Source organism: Parambassis ranga, chromosome 3 (assembly GCF_900634625.1).
Source record: "Parambassis ranga chromosome 3, fParRan2.1, whole genome shotgun sequence".
Classification (NCBI taxonomy): domain Eukaryota; kingdom Metazoa; phylum Chordata; class Actinopteri; family Ambassidae; genus Parambassis; species Parambassis ranga.
The window spans coordinates 17,143,788-17,162,772 of NC_041024.1; the positions used below are offsets into that span (position 1 = coordinate 17,143,788).

An 18,985-nucleotide genomic window follows, 5' to 3' on the forward strand; every position below is an offset into this window, starting at 1 on the left:
TATAGCTGTTCATATTTCAGAGCTTGCCTGGTAGCCATCTAATCTGTTTTCCCTCACTTAGGTTTTTTCATTAGGAAAAGCTGTTTTTAATTGTTTTTTTTCCCTAGCTAATCCCTTGCAGAGTGCATATGTCTGTGGTTTCACGTGTGCTGCTGTGTGATACATAAACATGCATGTGGGTCTTTGCATGTCCTTAAATGTCTGTTTATGTGTGCGGTAAGAGCGCTGGCCATTTTCATCTGTTTGCTGAATAAAGCAGAAATCCTGTGTGGCCATGTGCACTGTGCTGATACAGTGTTTGTCTTTGAGGGGAGGCTTGATGGTGCTGCTACTACTGTTTCCAGTTGTGTGCTATGAGGCTCTGAGATTATAGCCTTCCATTCATAAGACGGGGGATTTCCTGACAAGGACCAGCACTACTGTGTCAATAAGCCCCTCAGGATGAACACAGACAAACAAGCACACACGTAGCAGCCGTTTGGAGGATAACTCAGTCACACACAATCTGAGTTTCTAAAGTAGACCGACTAAAAGGTTCCTCCGACATGCTGAAGCACCATACTGCAGTCTTGGCCTGTAAAGCACTATGCACTCTTGATTCTATTAAAATCAAACTCACACATACACTCTCAGTGGCGGCATGCCAACTAGAGCAGGACAACACTGGGGGGACAAGGAATGGGGGCTATTTCGCACAAAAGAGGATGGATGCCAAGGAAGACAGCCACTAGCCTATTACTTTCAGGGAAAAAAAGTTATGGTAGCCTTTCCCTCTATAGTGTCAGATTAGGGGCAGCTGTAGTCTAATTACAAATGCAAGATTATGGGTAAAGTATGGCCTCATAAGTTCCTGACAGGGAGGTAAATCAGTAAAAAACAATCAAAACAGCTCTTAAATAAGCAAACCACTGTGGCTTAAATAGGACTTTTTTTGCTTCCAACTTTTAAACTCCTTTCTCATTAACAGTCCTTCCAATGTTACATTGTTTCTTGTATAAAAAAAAGGTCACTAATGGTAAGACCCTACAGGAAAACGCTATGTCAAATAAGATAACACACATTATGAGACCTTATGTCTCATGTGTAGCAATGTTTCACATACTTAAGTTAGTGGATATAATTTCTGTCATTCTGTGGCATTTTTACTGCCTGTGCAAAAGTTCCTCACATCAGGGAGGCTCGATTGTGGCCATAGAGCACAAAGGGACTGCTTTCATACCTCAGTTTCTCTGCAAGAGGTTGATTTGAAAGTCGGAGTTTTCCCCCTGTTATTTAAGTCAACGTATTTCAGCTTGTGGGGTGGCTATCCATTGAAAGAGAGTGTGTAGATAAGGACCGATGTTAGTAAAGCCCTGGGTGGTCCCATGTATCAGCCACAGCAGGGTGGAACAGACTCTAACCACCGCTAAGATGTGGTCTACACTTTGTTCTTTTCTGGGCATGTGCCTTATGTTTTTCTTTATGCTGAGCTTTAATTATCCCTCGTCATTCATGTAAATGTCATGCTTACAGATATCAATATAAAGGTACCACATTGTCATGACTATATTCTCTGTTTCTCTGGCTCATTGGTGATTTTACAGCACTCAAGCATCTTGTTTCACAGTTCAGACTTTACCATATGGAAGTCAGAGAAATGTTTTAGCCCTGATATACCCTGTTAGCTGCTGCCTGATGAAGTGACACTGCTGCTCTGCAAGGCCCATTTTATATTTGGTCATGAAAGAACATTGTGTTCAGTCCCTATTTAGCTGCTTTATTATGTTGTTTTGTGTTTGTCTGGGAGTCACAGCTGGTTAAATGATTTGATCCTTCATTGTGTCACTCTGACTTGGCACATTTCTCAGCCATTCATAGTGTCATTGGACATGGACTGGTGTTGTTTTTCACAGGAAGTGATGTCACCTTGGACATTACCGCCCACATTGTCAAATGCACTCCCAAGGGCACGTTGCATGGCAACCATAAAGTGTCATTGTCAGGAGGATTTGTGAAAAGTAATATCATCCAGAGGGGGCAGGGACACCAGCTGAGAGGACAGCTCTCCAGCACAGGGCTGCTGGACAAACATGCTGTTTTCTACTTGTACACAGCCAGATATTTTAATATGTGTATGTGGGCGAGTCTTTGTATGTCCTGAAATGTCTTTAGTTCAGTTAATTTTTTGTTGTTTACCTACTGCACTGTGTCTTGGGTAATGAATTACAACATTGTGTATTTGCTTGTCATGCCTCTATATTGCCTTAACAAGTCACCTCAGCCTTTTAACTGTTTGGTTCTGCTCTTGCATTGTATTACACAAAATGCTGGTCTGTTTTGCTGCTTCTACTCCAGTTATATCGCCATGCTGTTGTAATATTTATAAGACGGAGATGGCAAAAGGAAAAATTGTGATTCATAGTGGCTTATTGTTTCTAACAGCTGGCATATTGTTTGACTCTGTCTGTGTATAGATAGTAATACTAGCTAACAGGGAAAGCTATTGGCTAGCGTGGGAATCTTTTTTCATTAAGCAGTCTTCAAAGTCTGATCTCCATGAACAAGCCCCAAGGGGATGTCCTTCTCACTAGAGACGTACCTGCTCATGCACCAGTCTGTGTGAAACATGGGCGCATGTTTCCTTTTGTGGGAAGGCAAGGGTGGGTTGGTAATGTGTATGCAATACTAGGAAAATTCTTGTTTGTATGACACCAGTGTTTACGTTATATATTTTTCCATTTAACATCACACCAAGCCAAAGAGATTTGGCGCCCGTGGCTTGCAAGAGATAATACATGTGGAGAGGCGCAAGATGGGAAGTTACTGCATATGTGGTGAGAGGATATATGGGGAAAGGTCACAGAAATAATATGTGACTGCGTGTGAAAGAGAGATGAGAGTTAGAGCATGAAGCACTGGCACAGTGTATAATCTTGCATCTATTCATTGTGCAATCTGCTGATATTTGGACTTCTGATAGCCTAACGTCTTAGCAGTCTGTCTCAGTGTAATTGTACATTAGGTCATGGTGAGAATTTCCACACTTGCAAGCTTGCAGTGGTAGTGTAACACGAAAAGGATCTGCCAAATTATGGTCAAATGACGGTCTGGATCTGCAGACTTAGGGAGGGGCATTAGCAAAGCCCTGAATTCCTAACAGCATAAACTCAGGCAGCTCCTATTGTGAGCATGTTAATACGTGCATTCCCTGCAATCCTTTCACCGCTGTGGTTGCATATATGCTGCTTTTAAAAACTGCATGGTGACATCGGGTACTGGTGCAAACACTAATCTAATCTTGATGGACTGCAGCAAATGTATGAACACTTACACGCCTCCATCATCATGCTGGAAAAAGGGAAGTCAAATTATCAGATGTTTTTTTTATATATATCTTTCTATCCTTTATAATCAATCACTGGCATCTTTTCACACAAGCAGCTCTTTGTCCGGCACAGTTATTGAGTTACCGTTTGTATTTAGTGACAAAAATGTCTTTTGAAATAAATGGTTAAGGCCTTTACTTTAAAGAGCTGCCACAAATAATCAGTCTGTATTGAAAACTAATGTAAAGCTTCAGCTGTTTGAAAAGTTAGCTTTGCTTTATGTCTTTGTCTGATCTGTACATGTGCAAACTGCAGCAAATAAAAAAGAACACGTTTATTATAATGCCTGCAGATTATATTGTGATCGTCAAAGTAAACACTTTTGGCATTTGTGAGATACATATATGCATACGAGATCCACAGAATTGTGTCTTTTAGGCGTTTGTCTACACATAATACACCCACAAAGAACAGAACAGCAATTATGTTCTCGGTCATGGTTTTTATTACACTGGCCTTCATTTATTCATGATGTGTTTGTGTTTTTTACCTTCAGGAAAATTGTCATCAAAATTGGAAAGAAAAAGCGAAAGCCAGAGTCTTCAGAAGAGGAGTCAGATGATGACCCTCCCCCTCGACACACCTCTAAGGATGACGACTCTGTAAGTTCCATTGTAAACACATGCTCACAAATGACACATAAGGCACACTGCTCAGACTGTAATGCTGTGTATTTCATTGCACTTAGTCAAATTAAAATGTGTACCCTTAACTGTGAGGCCCCACTTGGATTTCAGGCCATTTACCTACTTTGTGTTTTTATTCTGCACTTTATATAGATGTGGTGATTGTGTTATTGCCCGTGGTGTCACACCTCTGAAAGAACACAAAGGAAAAGGCCGAGTCTTTTCTGTTTCTATTCTGCTGAAAGTGAGCGGGTGAAGTACTGTCCTCCGCCTGACTCTTCACACCGCCTAGAGTAGAGGAAGGCTTCACAGCTTTAGTTTGAGCCCGGAAGGATTGAGTGTGGTTCATGTGAGGGTCATGCAGTGGGTGGCTCTCAAGTACAAATTCTTATCTGTGTTGATGATAGAGAAAACTGGCAGCAAAGAGGTACCAGTACTATCTAGGTCAAAGTAGCGACAGTAGCACCTGTACATGCACACACCTATTTAACAACAGTGGCAAGTTAAATAACATTTCCTTTTTTTCTGTTGAAAGGAAATGCTGTTGCCACAGCAGCCAGTGAAATTCAATTATCACCTCTTTTTTTCAGAGTAATTAGAATCACATTTTGTTTTTCCACATGGTGATATTATGGAAAATGCAATGCTCTGCTCACTTGAAGTTTTGATTAATTAAAGAATGGGAGAAAGAGTGAACAGGTTTCCATTACATTCTAAATCAAATTATAAGGTTTATCAATAGAGTTTACTTTATGGCAAATGGCAAAAAGGATGTGCTGCTGGGTAACATTTTGCATGATTTTAACGTTGTTATTAGCAATATATGCATACATATGATAGCTGGTTAATGTTTATATATTTGTTACATACACAAAGATCTGCTGGTTTCACATCGCAATATGTTCTTTTTTAATTAAAGATAAATTAGCACTATCTCAGCTACCTAATTAACAATTAAATGTGAGATTCACTATGTAGAATTGATTGAAAATATCATGAAGAAATCTCATTACTCGTTATTTCAAGGTGAAAATCCAGCAACACTTCCCCCTTTACATATATTCAACAATGAATAAGTGTCGTCTAGCTCATGTTTTGTTGTTTAATGATGAAAGCTGCTTTCTTTAAGCCTTTTAATCACAAGCCTGGGTTGTGTGCCCTGATAGATATCTGATATATTAAGTGTGACATGGCTGAATGATTAGGGTGACTGCGTCCTCTTACATCCTACCACCTCTGTCTCTCCCGTTGGAGTCCTATCCGGACTACATCCTATGATATAATTACGCTCGTTAAATGGCGCCTCTGGCCTTAATTAAAACCGTCTGTTGATGACTCATTTAGGATGATCCTGTGGCAGAATTCAAAGTAGCGTGGCCGAGAGCAAGAACAGACGCACAGTCTCCTCAGGGTATCAGCCCTGTTGTGGTGGTGGTGGTGGTGGTGTCATGCAGCAGGTTTGGGTTTCCAGTTCTGGTCAGCTTTGGTTTGTGGATGTGAGGGTATAGCTCCACTGGGACTTTATACTGCACACCTAATTAACTTTGGCTCAGTGGCATTTATTCCTAATTAACTACATATTATCATTAGGAGGGGCTTGTGTATTGATGCAGGATACAGCAGCCCACGCATATGATAATTATAAATGCTTGACAGGAAAGAATAGAAGGAAGCTGGATTTTAAAACACTCTTTTATTTAGGAACACTGTGTTTTTCTGGATTTCCTACTTTGACTATGGGAATTGAACAAGGACATTTGTGGGTTATGTTGGGTCATGACCTGTGGAATGAAGCCTGCATACTGTGCCTGACATGCCTTGTCATGGAGGTTTTCTATGCATTACAAAGTGTAACATATGTTGCTGTTCATTGAAGAAAACATATTAGACAGTAGACACATTTATTAGACACAAATAGGGTAAATGTGTTTGCTTCTTATGGGTCCTCCATAGCCAATACATGAAGTGCAGAAACAAGATAAGTTATCTCAACTAAGCAGGAAGTGGCCTCACACTAAAATCCTTGATAATAAATCAATCGTGAATACTGATTATAGAACAGTGGGCTCTGTGGGGGCTCTCTGTGTGGTTTAAGCTGTGCTCTGATAGACTCAGTAATACACATGTAAGGTATAGAGGCCTTGTTGTTTTTACTGATACATTGTAAGACTGTGCTGGTAATAACAAATCATTCAAAAATATTCTTATGTATATTTACCTCCATATATATATATATATATATATATATATATATATATATATATATATATATATATATATATATATATATATATATATATATATATATATATATGTACATACAGGAGAATTCTACATTTTAGTTTAACATAGTCCTAGATCATTGGTTTGAGTGACATCTACTTTGTCCAGGTTAAATTATTATTAAAAATGTTTAACCACAACCACATCCACCTGAATGTAAGGTTTTTTTAAGCAGGCTTCTCTTTCTTGTCTGTCTTTTCTAGAAGAGACGGTCTAATCGCCAGGTGAAGAGAAAGAAATATGCTGAAGAGCTGGAGGCCAGGTTGTCAGATGAGGAAGTCAAGGTTATCGTCAAAGCCAAGAAATCCAACACTGCAGCATCCAAGGAACCAGCCGTTCAACTGTTTGTAGTAAGTACTTCAGCCTTCAAGTCCTTCATAGAGCTGAGAAGTGGCTTTTAAATAAAAATAAATAAGTGGATAGATAATAAAAGAATATTCATATATGTGTACCCCTGCAGTGCCAGTTTTTACTGAGATGGTAGATACATTAGTGAGGAGGGCAGTATCAAATCAAAAAGACAACTGCACACAGACACGTTTCTGCAAAGATATATTGTATTTTGTGCAGAACTGCTACCCCTAACCTGGATTTAAACTGAGTAATTAAACCCAATTTTACATTTACAGCATAATTTAACACATTACATTTTTCATGTCTACTCCTTTTGTAGGAGAATCCCACTGAAGAAGATGCTGCTGTTGTTGACAAAATCATGTCTTCTCGTGTCATTAAGAAGGAGGTAATTATACACTACTTGTTGCAATAAAAAATACAATACCTGCAGACTTGTGGCAAAAATTGCTTTGTGATTCATGTTGCTAATAGTGAGAATTATTTGTCAGTGTTATCTGATGATTAACAGATGATTCTGTTACTTGATATATGTGTTTTTCTTTGTATTTGTGCTAATTTAAATTTCTTTGCAGGTCTCTCCTGGAGTGGTGGTCGAAGTGGAGGAATTATTTGTAAAATACAAAAACTAGTAAGTTAATTGTTCCATTTTTTCTTTTAATGACAACAATCTCAAAATTAGATTCAAGCAGAGGCACAGAAGTCTTGTACTGTGAACTGTGATTGTAGAAACAGGACATGTGTCCTTGGGACAGCTTTAGCTGCTGCCATGTATGTTGTCAGCATTAATAAAGGTGCTCGCTCATTCCCACAGCAAATTATCAGTTTGAGAGCTTTGGAAATGAGAATTTATGAGCCATACTCAGCATCCCAGAGAAATAATTTATTTTCACATGACAGATAATCTGTCATCAATGTTCACTACCTCTCAGCCAAATGAAGAAAATAATAGAAATATGAATGTCACACTCAAAAGACATTTAGCACTAAGGAGCTTGCTTCAAACAGCATCTCAGCAAAAGACCACATCTGCAATCTGTGATCACACCTGCTGGCCTCAGCAGCCACCCCAGATGCTGTTTAGGAGGTGTTTTCAAGGTTTCTCACCTTATTCTAAGTGTTTGTTTGCCTGTGTGTGTTTTTCAGCTCCTACCTGCACTGTGAGTGGGCCACAGAGCAGCAGCTGGAGAAGGACAAGAGGATTCAACAGAAGATCAAACGCTTCAAGATGAAACAAGCACAGAGGGCACTCTTCTTTGCGGATGTAAGGCTGTGTGACTGTGTATGTGTCCCTAAGCATGCTGTGTACAGTCTCTGTGTGGACACACATGTTTTTGTGGGGTTGCATTGCCATGAGCAGGTGTGCGTTTGAGTTGTGGCACATGTGTACCTATTGTGTGTGTGTGTAGGTGGGCACATCTGTGTGCATATATTTGAATCTATTCACTGGCTCAGTAAATACAGTAGTGGTCTTTATCTCAGAATCCAGATGGTGAGTGGGCACTTAGGTTTATTCTGTCTTTTTTTGAGGTCTTTCCTTACCGTTTGTCTTTTCTGTTTCTCTTAGATGGAAGAGGACCCATTTAACCCCGACTATGTAGAAGTAGACAGAGTGCTGGAGGTGTCGTATTGTGAAGACAAAGACACAGGCGAGGTAAAGTGAATGCTGTTTCATTCAGTGATAAGTAGTGTGTGTTGTGCGTACATTCCTGAACATGTTTTATAATGCTTTGTTGCATTCAATACTCTAGCATACTTCTCCACTCTAGCAATGTCTTTGTATCTCAGAAATGCCCAAGGCCATCCTAATGGGCTTCCTCGCAGCCTTTGTTAATATTATCAAAGCAACATTTGGCCTCGCTCTGGCGCTGCTAGTCTTTTCCAGAGCTAATTCACCTCTGCCTGCTGCAGGAAGTGGTGTACTACCTGGTGAAGTGGTGCTCTCTGCCTTATGAAGACAGCACCTGGGAGCTGAAGGACGATGTCGATCAGAGCAAAATAGAAGAGTTTGAGCAGCTGCAGGCAGCCAAGCCAGACTCGCGCAGGATGGTAAGCTTTTCCATTTTACTCTATCACTCTCACACAAGCAAGTGTTTGCTTCTGGTATTTTGAAGTGGTAATAAGCTTGTTTCGTCTTTAAAAATGTAGTAGCACCTACAAACATTTACTGTATGCGGAAATTAATTGGCATGTTCAGCCCAACCACAGAAAGACCATCCTCACACAGTTAAAAAAAACATTAAAAGACAAACAGCTGCTGTCAGTCACTTCAAGATCAGTGTACTGTGTTTCACTGGAGAGGTAACAAATATTACTGTTTTATCAGAGGATATATCCAAGTGGAGTCTGAGTGATTAGAAAAAAATAAACAAATGGCTTTAAAGGGAACAATAATTTTAGGGTTAACCTGTACCTTCTCCTCTGTAAACAGTGTTTATACAGAGATGCAACTTGTACTGCCAGGAGTCCACAATATTTCAAACTTTGCATACCTTTAGCTGGTTGTAACAATCACCTGTTTCCTAAGGAAGATACATGAATACATTCTATTCTATTATATTGTCCGAGCATTAACCAGAATTGTCACAGAGTGTGTTGTGTTTATTGTGTTTAGGATGAAGTAGTAAATTTACAAAGTTTTACATAAAATCTGTCACTTAGGAGCGACCCCCAGCCAACCTGTGGAAGAAGAGGGAAGAGTCGCGTGAATACAGGAATGGCAACAGCCTCAGGGATTACCAGCTAGAGGGGGTCAACTGGCTCCTCTTCAACTGGTACAACAGGTCAGTCAGTCAATACTGTGCATGCATACCTGTACACATACACATACATACATGTACACATATTCATATGAAACCCTAAATCCATGTGGAGTGCTGGTGTGAATTTCCTGTTGTGGTATCTGATCAATATCTGTAACGCTGACCTGGGGTGTTTGTGGGTGTGATGCACTTATAGCAGTGATATGAATGAACATTCATTCACATTGTTCAGACATGTGCAGTGTGAAAGTGACTAGGTTTCATCAAAATATAAAGAGAAAAGTAAACAGGCTGCTTAATCAGAAATGAAGCTCACTCATCCAGATGTTGTCAAAATATTGGAAAGAAGACATGGTCAGCAACAAGGATGCAGATTGTGGTGCTTTGTGCCCCATTTACATCAATGAAGGAATGCTAAATAACAGTAGCAGAATACAATAGTATCAACAGAAATCTTGTCAGCATATTGGGACTGCACATTATGAATAATGAATGACATCCATTTTTGTATCCTGTGTGTGTGTGTGTGGACCACGCTGCGATTTGGATTTATTCCCTTTATATGGGCCTTTGAGGAGAAATTTCTAATTTCCTGTCAAGGTGCACTTTGCTGTAACAACAACGGCTTTTCTTTGCCCATAATCACAAAATAAGTGCTGCACAGTACATCTTCATGGGTACAGTGTCAGTGCACTTGCATTAACTTTGGGAATTGGTTTTGTTCTGTGTGAGCATGCAGGAGTTTTGTGTAAGCCTACGCAGAGAGAGATTCATCAAAAGTAGTGAGCTGCTTAAGAGGCCAGTGGGAATATCTGCACGTTGCAATTAGCATCAAGACATAATACCCCCACCCACTGGACAGCTGAATAAATGGTTTTCTGGAGTACACTACACAGCACAGGCAGTTGCATTTGCCATTATGTCTATGGTCTGTTATTAGTGCTGATGATGTACTTTTGTCCTATGTTGTTTTCGGTTTATTCTTTTAGTGTCATGGGACTTTTGTATTTTCCTTGTTTCACTGCCTTTCCTCCCTTCCTGTTTGCTAGAGTAGAGGAGTATTTACATGCTGTAGAAAGTCTCTTGATAAATACCCGGTCATGCTTAGTTCAACCTAAAACCCCACACACAGTCTGCACACACCAGTTATGTAATCCTTACATTGTTACACATGGGTTAATACTTTTTAAGCCAATTAGGCTCACGCTTCTTCTCTTCTAACCCACCTGTTACTTTCTACACATCAGACGGAACTGCATCCTGGCAGACGAGATGGGTCTGGGAAAGACCATCCAGTCCATCACGTTCCTCGAAGAGATCCATCGTGTAGGCATCAAGGGGCCCTTCCTCATCATTGCCCCACTCTCCACCATTGCTAACTGGGAGCGCGAGTTCCATACCTGGACCCACCTCAATGTCATTGTCTACCATGGAAGCATGGTCAGCAGGCAGATGCTCCAGCAGTATGAGATGTATTTCAGGGATGCACAGGTAAATGAGCAGCAGAACCACAAATCTCTAACTGATTGCCCAATTTTCCATTTCCAGTGCAGGTTGTATTTAATAGGATTTATTAGTTGGAGGCATATCAGTTAAATTTTCAGTTTTTTATATCACACTACATCAAGTTTAGTAGTTTCCTGGCTTTGTATGTGTAAACCTCATAAATTAATGTATTGATTTAAAAATGTTATGTTCTTCAGATAAATCCATAGCTGTGTACCTAATATTGTTATTCTTAAAGAACCCCCCACTCCCCAGCTACTGCTGCCCTTTAGCTGTTTTGGCCTGAGAAAATTATTCTAATTTGTCTTATTTATCTCACACAAACAGAATTATGAGCACTGAGAGGCCTTTCACTTCATTTTGACACACCTTTTCTTTCCTCCTAAAGACTGATCAGCGGAAAGCAGTACTGCTGTGCTTACCTTTATAGTGGAAAGCAGTGATTCGCTTCGATTAAAGTAATCACAGTGCTTTTTAGAAAACAGCAGCACTGTGTCAGAGACATGAAATCCTGTGAGTAATGTAATGATATGTTTGAAAACAGGAGGCCTGCTTGCAACAATAGGAGTTGGATATTGAAAAGGCAGGCAGAGCATGATTACCATGTGCAGCACAAAGCCCAGATACACTTTAGGGTCCTGGAACAAATGCAACCACTTACAACAACATTTCAAAGGAAAAACACACCTGTACATAGAGGGGGGAAAAAACAAGGGGCACTCTGCTTGGCTAAGTTTGTATCAGAGTGGAAGAAAGGAAGAAATTGTGTGGGTTTTAGAATCATATTCTACTCTTTATTTAGCCTAAAGTTGCTGATCATCCTGGGAGTGTGCTGATTTTAATGAATAATACCTAAGATTTTATTTAACAGGATTACAGGATAAAAGAAGGGCCCGTGTCTGACAATAAGCGGGCTGAGAGGCAGTTAGTGAGCCTTGGGCAAAGGCTTTCTGTGGTTGGCAGGCCATGTGATGTGTCACAACAGGCAGTTAGGAGCTCTTAGTATTCAGACGAACCGTAGGAGGAATTAAGGAGAGTGAGAGTAGAACAGACCGGAGCCGCCACCAGGCTGTCTCCCAGGCAGCCCATGATGTCATAGCAGCCCCCAAGGGGAGCTCTCTGTCAACGCTGCTCAGCCACATCAGAGAGAGCGGCTCCTCTACAGCAGTCTGCTGGCTGGCTGGCTGTGGGAGGGGGTTACAGGATAACTGAGTATCCCTCGAGGACCGTTGTCAAGGCAATGGATACAAATGGAGAGGCGGGGTAAAGCAAAGCCTTTCCAGACAAACAAACAAATAAACAAACAACATAAAGACTCACTAGCAGGTGCTCCTGCACTGCTTATACAGCGGATAGCGTCCTAACCATGAGGTGTGTTTCTAAATAAAGAAAGCCATATGTTAGCTGTCAACAGCAAAAAGCTACAAATATGTAGGTTTCCAATGTTAACAGGCAATTCCCACTCAATTCCCATTCTTCTCTTTGTCTTCAGGGACGTGTGATACGAGGTGCATACAGGTTCCAGGCTGTTATCACCACATTTGAGATGATCCTGGCAGGCTGTCCCGAACTCAACGCCATAGAGTGGCGCTGTGTAATTATCGACGAGGCCCACCGTCTCAAGAACAAGAACTGCAAGCTGCTAGAAGGCTTTAAGCTCATGAGCCTGGTAGGTAAACCATCAGCTTAGAAATAAATGAAATGAAAACCTGCACTGTAAGTTTTGATTATACAATTTGATCCTCACTCGTCTTTAAGGAGCACAAGGTCCTGCTGACAGGAACTCCTCTCCAGAACACAGTGGAAGAGCTCTTTAGCCTGCTCCACTTCCTGGAGCCGGCACGCTTCCCCTCCGAAAACACCTTCATGCAGGAGTTTGGAGACCTAAAGACTGAAGAGCAGGTATGTGAGGTGGTGTCCTGAACAGTTTAAAATGATCAGATCATTGATATATTAGCATCAACATTATGTAGTTCTTTTGGCATGTTTGATGTTTTTGCACGTGTTGTGTTGATTCAAAGATTCTCAGTCTACAGATGGAAGTAAAATAGGGCTTTTTTTAATTAGGCCACAGTGTTATTTTGTACAACACACATGCACCATCCAACACATGGTGGATAATGCTAACAGATAATGGGGTATTATGCTGCTTACTGTTGGACTATGCATTGATACAGTTGCCCACCAGAAAAAGCTTTTACTTCTCCTTATACATTCTGGATTATCCACTGCTTATAACAAATCTAGAAGTCACTGGGAATGTGTAATCATATTTATATTTATATCTGCTGAGAGACATGTTTTCCCTTGACAACTTTTAGATAGACTTGGCCTTTTACAGAATGTGTACCGGTAATTAAAAAAAATACAGGTTGTACAAAGCTAGCTCAATCTGTTGTGGTGTAGTGGAACATGTAACCTTTTGATATAAAATACTGTTAATGGATCAAGTGTTAGTCAAACAGCAAGATTGATAAAAATTACTTAGTGGTGTTTGTGGTATTCTGTGTGACATGTATTTGCAGTAGTTGTGAATGAAAATGATATACATGCATCTGATCACAAGTTGACCTTTTAATGTTAGCAGTCACTATTTACATAATGTATGTAACCTGCTTTTACTGATTCTTTGCATCTGCATCACCTATTTCAGTTTCAAAACACATATGTCCACATTTACAAACATGGCATTTATGAACTGGTTTGCTATACCATAATATACTGTCCTAACCCAGCATCTTAATAAATGACCATCTTCCCATCCCTTTTTGTCCTCAGGTACAAAAGCTTCAGGGTATCCTGAAGCCTATGATGCTCCGTCGCTTGAAAGAAGATGTGGAGAAGAAGCTGGCTCCCAAAGAGGAAACCATCATTGAGGTTGAGCTCACCAACATTCAGAAGAAATATTATCGCGCTATCTTGGAGAAGAATTTCTCTTTTCTGGCTAAAGGAGCTGGCCAGTCAAATATGCCCAACCTGGTGAACACCATGATGGAGCTACGAAAGTGCTGCAACCACCCCTACCTCATCAAAGGTATGGTGCTTTTTAATAGCTTATTAGACTGAAATGTACTCATGAGGTAAAAACATCATATTTTTGTCTTTCTGCAGATTTAGCAGAAGTGCTCAATATAATTTTCTGTGGTGATTAGCACTTAAATCTCTGCATATTTGTGTTGGAGTGAATTGATTATTAATTTACCTTTAAGTTAATTACAGATGATCTTCTGACATTTAGTGTCTCATGCACTTTCTTTGAATACTGTCAAAAAAGAAATAAATCGGATACCAGGTTGTAATAATCTAAAATGTGAAGCCTCAAAACAGTATTACTGATGTTTTTTGTCTTTGCCTTGTCAGGAGCAGAAGAAAAAATCCTGGAGGACTTCAGGGAAGTGCATAGCCCCACTGCCAACGACTTTCACCTGCAGGCTATGGTGCAGTCTGCGGGGAAGCTGGTCCTTATTGACAAATTGCTGCCTAAAATGAAGGCAGGAGGGCACAAGGTGCTCATCTTCTCCCAAATGGTGCGCTGCCTGGACATCTTGGAAGACTACCTCATTCAGAGAAGGTAACGCAGAGCTGCTGCTTTAACCCTCTTGCCATCATTTGGATTAGAAATGGGCACTCTGGGATTATAGATATATAGTAACAGACTTCAAATAAGACTGCTGAATCAACATGGCTTTGAGATTCAAGAAATTATGACCTCGATTTTGTGTCTCTGTATTGTTTGTTTCTGTGTGTCTCAACTGAGTCTTCTGTAAAGCTGAAAAGGGTCAGGAGCATTTAGATCCAGACGATCATGAGAAAAGCTTTACAACAGCAATTAGATTTAGAATTTAATGACATTTAGGAATTTACTTATTACAGATAGTAGTTCAGGTTTCTGGTTCTCATTTTATTATAAAATCTATTCCTCTGTCTTTTTCCAGCTCACTTTCATTTGTTGGGTATTTCTCTGTCTTCTTTTATTTCTTTCATGTCTCCCAGTTTCTCTTCTGGTTTCCAGCAAGAAGCTGAAGCTAACCTGAAACTATTGTAAACATGTGCGGTGCTGCGCCGCACAGACCTCAGACAGGGTTCAGCAGCAGGTTACAGAAGCCCTCAGGGCTCCACATTAGACGCGCAGGAGATTCTGTGAGGTTTCTCCTGGGTGGAAGTGGATTACTCTAGGGAGGGCAGGCGGTCAGGATTGTGGGAGGAGATGAGAATGGACACTGGGATGAAAAAGTGCTCTTTGTAGAAACAGTTTTATCTTTGAGGATGCCATTTTCAGGTATAGAAGGAAAGTCCAGACATGTTTAAATTTAGTTGGTTACTCAAAGCACGGTATTAAAATGTAAGCGTCTAATGGTTAAGTAAGCTTATGGCTTCAGAATAAATAATGTATTCAATGAGTCAAAGAGTTAGATATGTATCATTTTTTTATGCTACAGGTACTTGTACGAGCGGATTGATGGACGTGTTCGTGGGAACTTGCGACAGGCTGCCATTGACCGCTTTAGTAAGCCTGACTCAGACCGCTTTGTTTTCCTCCTGTGTACGAGAGCTGGTGGCCTAGGAATCAACCTCACAGCCGCAGACACCTGCATCATCTTTGATTCTGACTGGAACCCACAGAACGACCTGCAGGTAATACATGAAATACAGTATAGTGATGTTAATTAATTTGATGTTCTAATGCCTGATGTTTAGGCTTTAAAACAACTGGTTTAGCGAGGTCTATCTCTCATCTGACATCTCATGTGAAACCCTGCCAAAGTAAATCTAATTTTGATCAGTCATTGAAGAGCCGGTGTCACTCAAGGAAAAAAGCACACAGTGAAACCTGTCTAGAGCGGTTTCCTCAGTATTTCTGTACTTCACAGGCTCAGGCTCGCTGCCATCGGATCGGTCAGAACAAGGCAGTGAAGGTGTACCGTCTGATTACTAGGAACTCATACGAGCGGGAAATGTTCGATCGCGCCAGCCTCAAGCTGGGCCTGGACAAAGCAGTGCTGCAGAGCATGAGTGGCCGTGATAACAGTCTGGGAGGAAGCACAGGGGGAGGGGTAAGTTTGAGAATTGTCCAAATGGTCTGCAATAGAAATGGGGAATTAAATTGTTTGGTCATGTAAATTATGCTCTGTTCATTTTCAAAGAGTTGTTTGCTTTCAGACAGCCCTTGATAAAACCCTTTATCATGTGGATAAAACCCGGCCTTTCTGTTGAAGAGTGTGTTGATTGTGTCTTGAAGTCCCATTTTACCATACCTACTCATTCCACATTACAGCACAGGCTTTCATTTACTATTGAGCTCTATTCACAGCCTCTACTCATTTGTTATGACAAAATCACTGTGAAAATCAGACAAGCAAATTCATTCATCTTGGTACACTCGTACACTTGTTTTCTTTTTTTCCTGTTGTCATCGTGTGAAAATAAACAGTCCTAATAAGAGACAAAAGTTCAATTTCCCTTCTAATAAAATAAAAATCAGCAGTTTAAGTTATATTAGGGCAACACTAGCATATACAACAATAAGATAATAAGTTAAATATGAAGGTCAATCTTAATATTTCCACTTGTGTGTAACTGATCCTTTTAGTCTAATCTGTCTGTGAGGGAGTGTGTCAGCAGTGTGTGAAGTGTGTAGGTGGATGTTGAGCTGCAGTTTGTGTCCTCTGAGAATAATCTGCACTATATGGAGGTTGAGGTATTAGCAGTTTTTCACATCTGGTAAGACTGAACATATTTGCATATTAAACAGCTGCTGGGGTTAGATACAGGGCTGCTGATTGTACACTTTTAATAAACCAATGCGAGTGCCTGTGCGTGCGAGTTGGTGATGTCTGAAGTGTGCTTCAATATCATTCATTTTTAATCGTCATGTAGTTCTTGACCTCACCTTACCCGACTGTTTCTCATTTTCTCCCAGGCTGTGCAGCAGCAGCTGTCCAAGAAGGAGATTGAGGATCTGCTGCGACGTGGTGCCTATGGGGCCATCATGGATGAAGAGGATGAAGGGGCCAAGTTCTGTGAAGAGGACATTGACCAGATCCTCCAGCGTAGGACAAAGACCATCACTATTGAGTCTGAGGGACGAGGATCCACCTTCGCCAAGGTGAATAAAACAGATAAATTCATCAGTATAAATGGTAACTTTACCCAGTCCCCGCTGTGTAACAAGATACTAATATGTCCACATTTAAGATCTGACAGTTTGATTTTCATCCAGGCCCAGCTCATGACACAGGCACAGGGATTGGCAAATGTGATTAAGGCTTCATAAGGTTCTGCTGTCTGCTTTCAGGCCAGTTTTGTAGCATCTGGAAACCGCACAGACATCTCTCTGGATGACCCTAATTTCTGGGACAAGTGGGCCAAAAAGGCTGACATCGATATAGATATGGTCAACGGGAGAGTAAGTACTTCTTAGAAAGGACGTCTAACAGAGTTGCAGCCTCTTTTTACCTATGAAATATACCTGTAATAACATTTTTTTGAGAGTTTGTTTGTGCTCCTTTCCCCTCCCCTCTACAGAACAGCTTGGTGATCGACACTCCTCGTGTCCGGAAGCAAACAAGGCCATTCAGTGCCACCAAGGACGAGTTAGCAGAGCTTTCAGAGGGCGAGAGTGACAATGATGAAAGCAAACCTAAGGCCAGAAGAAACCATGATCGCCTCAATAGCTACGGCCGCACCGAGTGCTTCAGGGTAGAGAAGAACTTGCTTGTATATGGGTAAGATGGATCAATTACCACAGTGTCTGACTTTTTCTAAACAGAAAACATAGTGGATATTGACCTCTCACATGCAGACTATTGACTGTTTGTCTTTGATAATCTGAGTGTCACTGACTGAATATGTCCAGTACCATTCAAATGAGCATAGTAAGAGTGTAATGAGAGCAATCTACATGTTGGCTCACAATAAAACTGAATACAGATTCTAAATCTCAGACTCATCTCATATTTCTAAATTGTAATGTTGTTTTCCAGATGGGGTCGTTGGAAGGATATTCTCAACCACGGCCGCTTTAAGAAGCAGTTGACAGAGTGGGATGTGGAGTCCATCTGCAGGGCGCTGTTAGCCTACTGCCTGGTCCATTACCGCGGAGATGACAAAATCAAGAGTTTCATGTGGGATCTCATCGCCCCTACCGAGGACGGGCGCACAAAGGAGCTGCAGAATCACCTAGGTGAAATTTCAAGTCTGCATTAGCTGAGAGAATTTCCTGTACAGTACAACACAACTGACTCCTTTGTTCAATAGGTTTGTCTGCTCCAGTTCCTCGGGGAAGAAAGGGTAAGAAGATGAAGACCCAGTCAAGCTCTTTTGATATCCATAAAGCAGAGTGGCTAAGGAAACACAACCCAGAACACATGCTTCAGGACGATGGCTACAAGAAGCACCTGAAACACCACTGCAACAAGTAGGTGTTTCTCCAGACCACTTTGTTCAAATGGTACACATTTCAATTACGGTAGCCGACTATAATTCAGTAAAGTTCCATTAAGTTACTATAGATCGTCTTCCTAGTACTCGCAGAGCTCCTGACCATCTAAAATGTTTTAGTAGATAAAAGCATGAGCGTAATGTCATATTTATTAGCATTTAACTTGCTAATAATGCACATGGTGATTAATTGTGTGTGGCTGTGTTGTGTTATCTCTTCTGTGTGTGTTCTTGTGTCTGTCTGTGTCTAACATTTACGCTATTGTAGCAAGTGGCAGGTGGTCATTATTCTCTTCTAATGCAGATTGCCTCTGGTTATTTTTTAATGACATGTATGAAAATGTAGTTGGGTTTTAGCTAAAATTTTAACCGTGACACTGCCAAGCCACAGTAATTAGGAAGCAGTAAAACATCTATTGGACCTGACAGTCCACTTATTAACGGACATGCGTCAAACGGAGACTACCTGACTGATAAGAATATTCAGCCCAGCTAATGGCCATCATAGATCTCACTTATTTGCAGACAGAGGGGGGGAAAGATGGCTGCTATCAAAACATGGGCTGTTGAGATATAAAGCCAAATAGATGGCTGTTTCTTTTTAAAAGGGGGGCTTGTGTGCGTTGGGCTTTGGATGCAGAGCACTGCA

At 40.8% G+C, this 18,985-nt stretch overlaps 1 protein-coding gene across 6 annotated transcripts in view; it reads left to right on the forward strand.

Annotated features, from left to right (window-relative positions):
* Positions 1 to 18,985, forward strand: part of chd9 (chromodomain helicase DNA binding protein 9) — a 56,055-nt gene that overhangs the window by 24,749 nt on the left and 12,321 nt on the right. For all 6 annotated transcript variants that reach the window (XM_028402435.1, XM_028402436.1, XM_028402437.1 and 3 more), the window contains 20 exons: positions 3,862 to 3,967; positions 6,478 to 6,624; positions 6,948 to 7,016; positions 7,204 to 7,259; positions 7,775 to 7,892; positions 8,196 to 8,282; positions 8,540 to 8,677; positions 9,290 to 9,411; positions 10,638 to 10,881; positions 12,389 to 12,565; positions 12,655 to 12,798; positions 13,675 to 13,930; positions 14,257 to 14,467; positions 15,336 to 15,531; positions 15,768 to 15,950; positions 16,817 to 17,002; positions 17,192 to 17,302; positions 17,422 to 17,621; positions 17,880 to 18,079; positions 18,154 to 18,313. In XM_028402435.1, the coding sequence (XP_028258236.1) occupies positions 3,862 to 3,967; positions 6,478 to 6,624; positions 6,948 to 7,016; positions 7,204 to 7,259; positions 7,775 to 7,892; positions 8,196 to 8,282; positions 8,540 to 8,677; positions 9,290 to 9,411; positions 10,638 to 10,881; positions 12,389 to 12,565; positions 12,655 to 12,798; positions 13,675 to 13,930; positions 14,257 to 14,467; positions 15,336 to 15,531; positions 15,768 to 15,950; positions 16,817 to 17,002; positions 17,192 to 17,302; positions 17,422 to 17,621; positions 17,880 to 18,079; positions 18,154 to 18,313 (3,111 nt within the window). The remainder of the gene's footprint in view (positions 1 to 3,861; positions 3,968 to 6,477; positions 6,625 to 6,947; positions 7,017 to 7,203; positions 7,260 to 7,774; positions 7,893 to 8,195; positions 8,283 to 8,539; positions 8,678 to 9,289; positions 9,412 to 10,637; positions 10,882 to 12,388; positions 12,566 to 12,654; positions 12,799 to 13,674; positions 13,931 to 14,256; positions 14,468 to 15,335; positions 15,532 to 15,767; positions 15,951 to 16,816; positions 17,003 to 17,191; positions 17,303 to 17,421; positions 17,622 to 17,879; positions 18,080 to 18,153; positions 18,314 to 18,985) is intronic.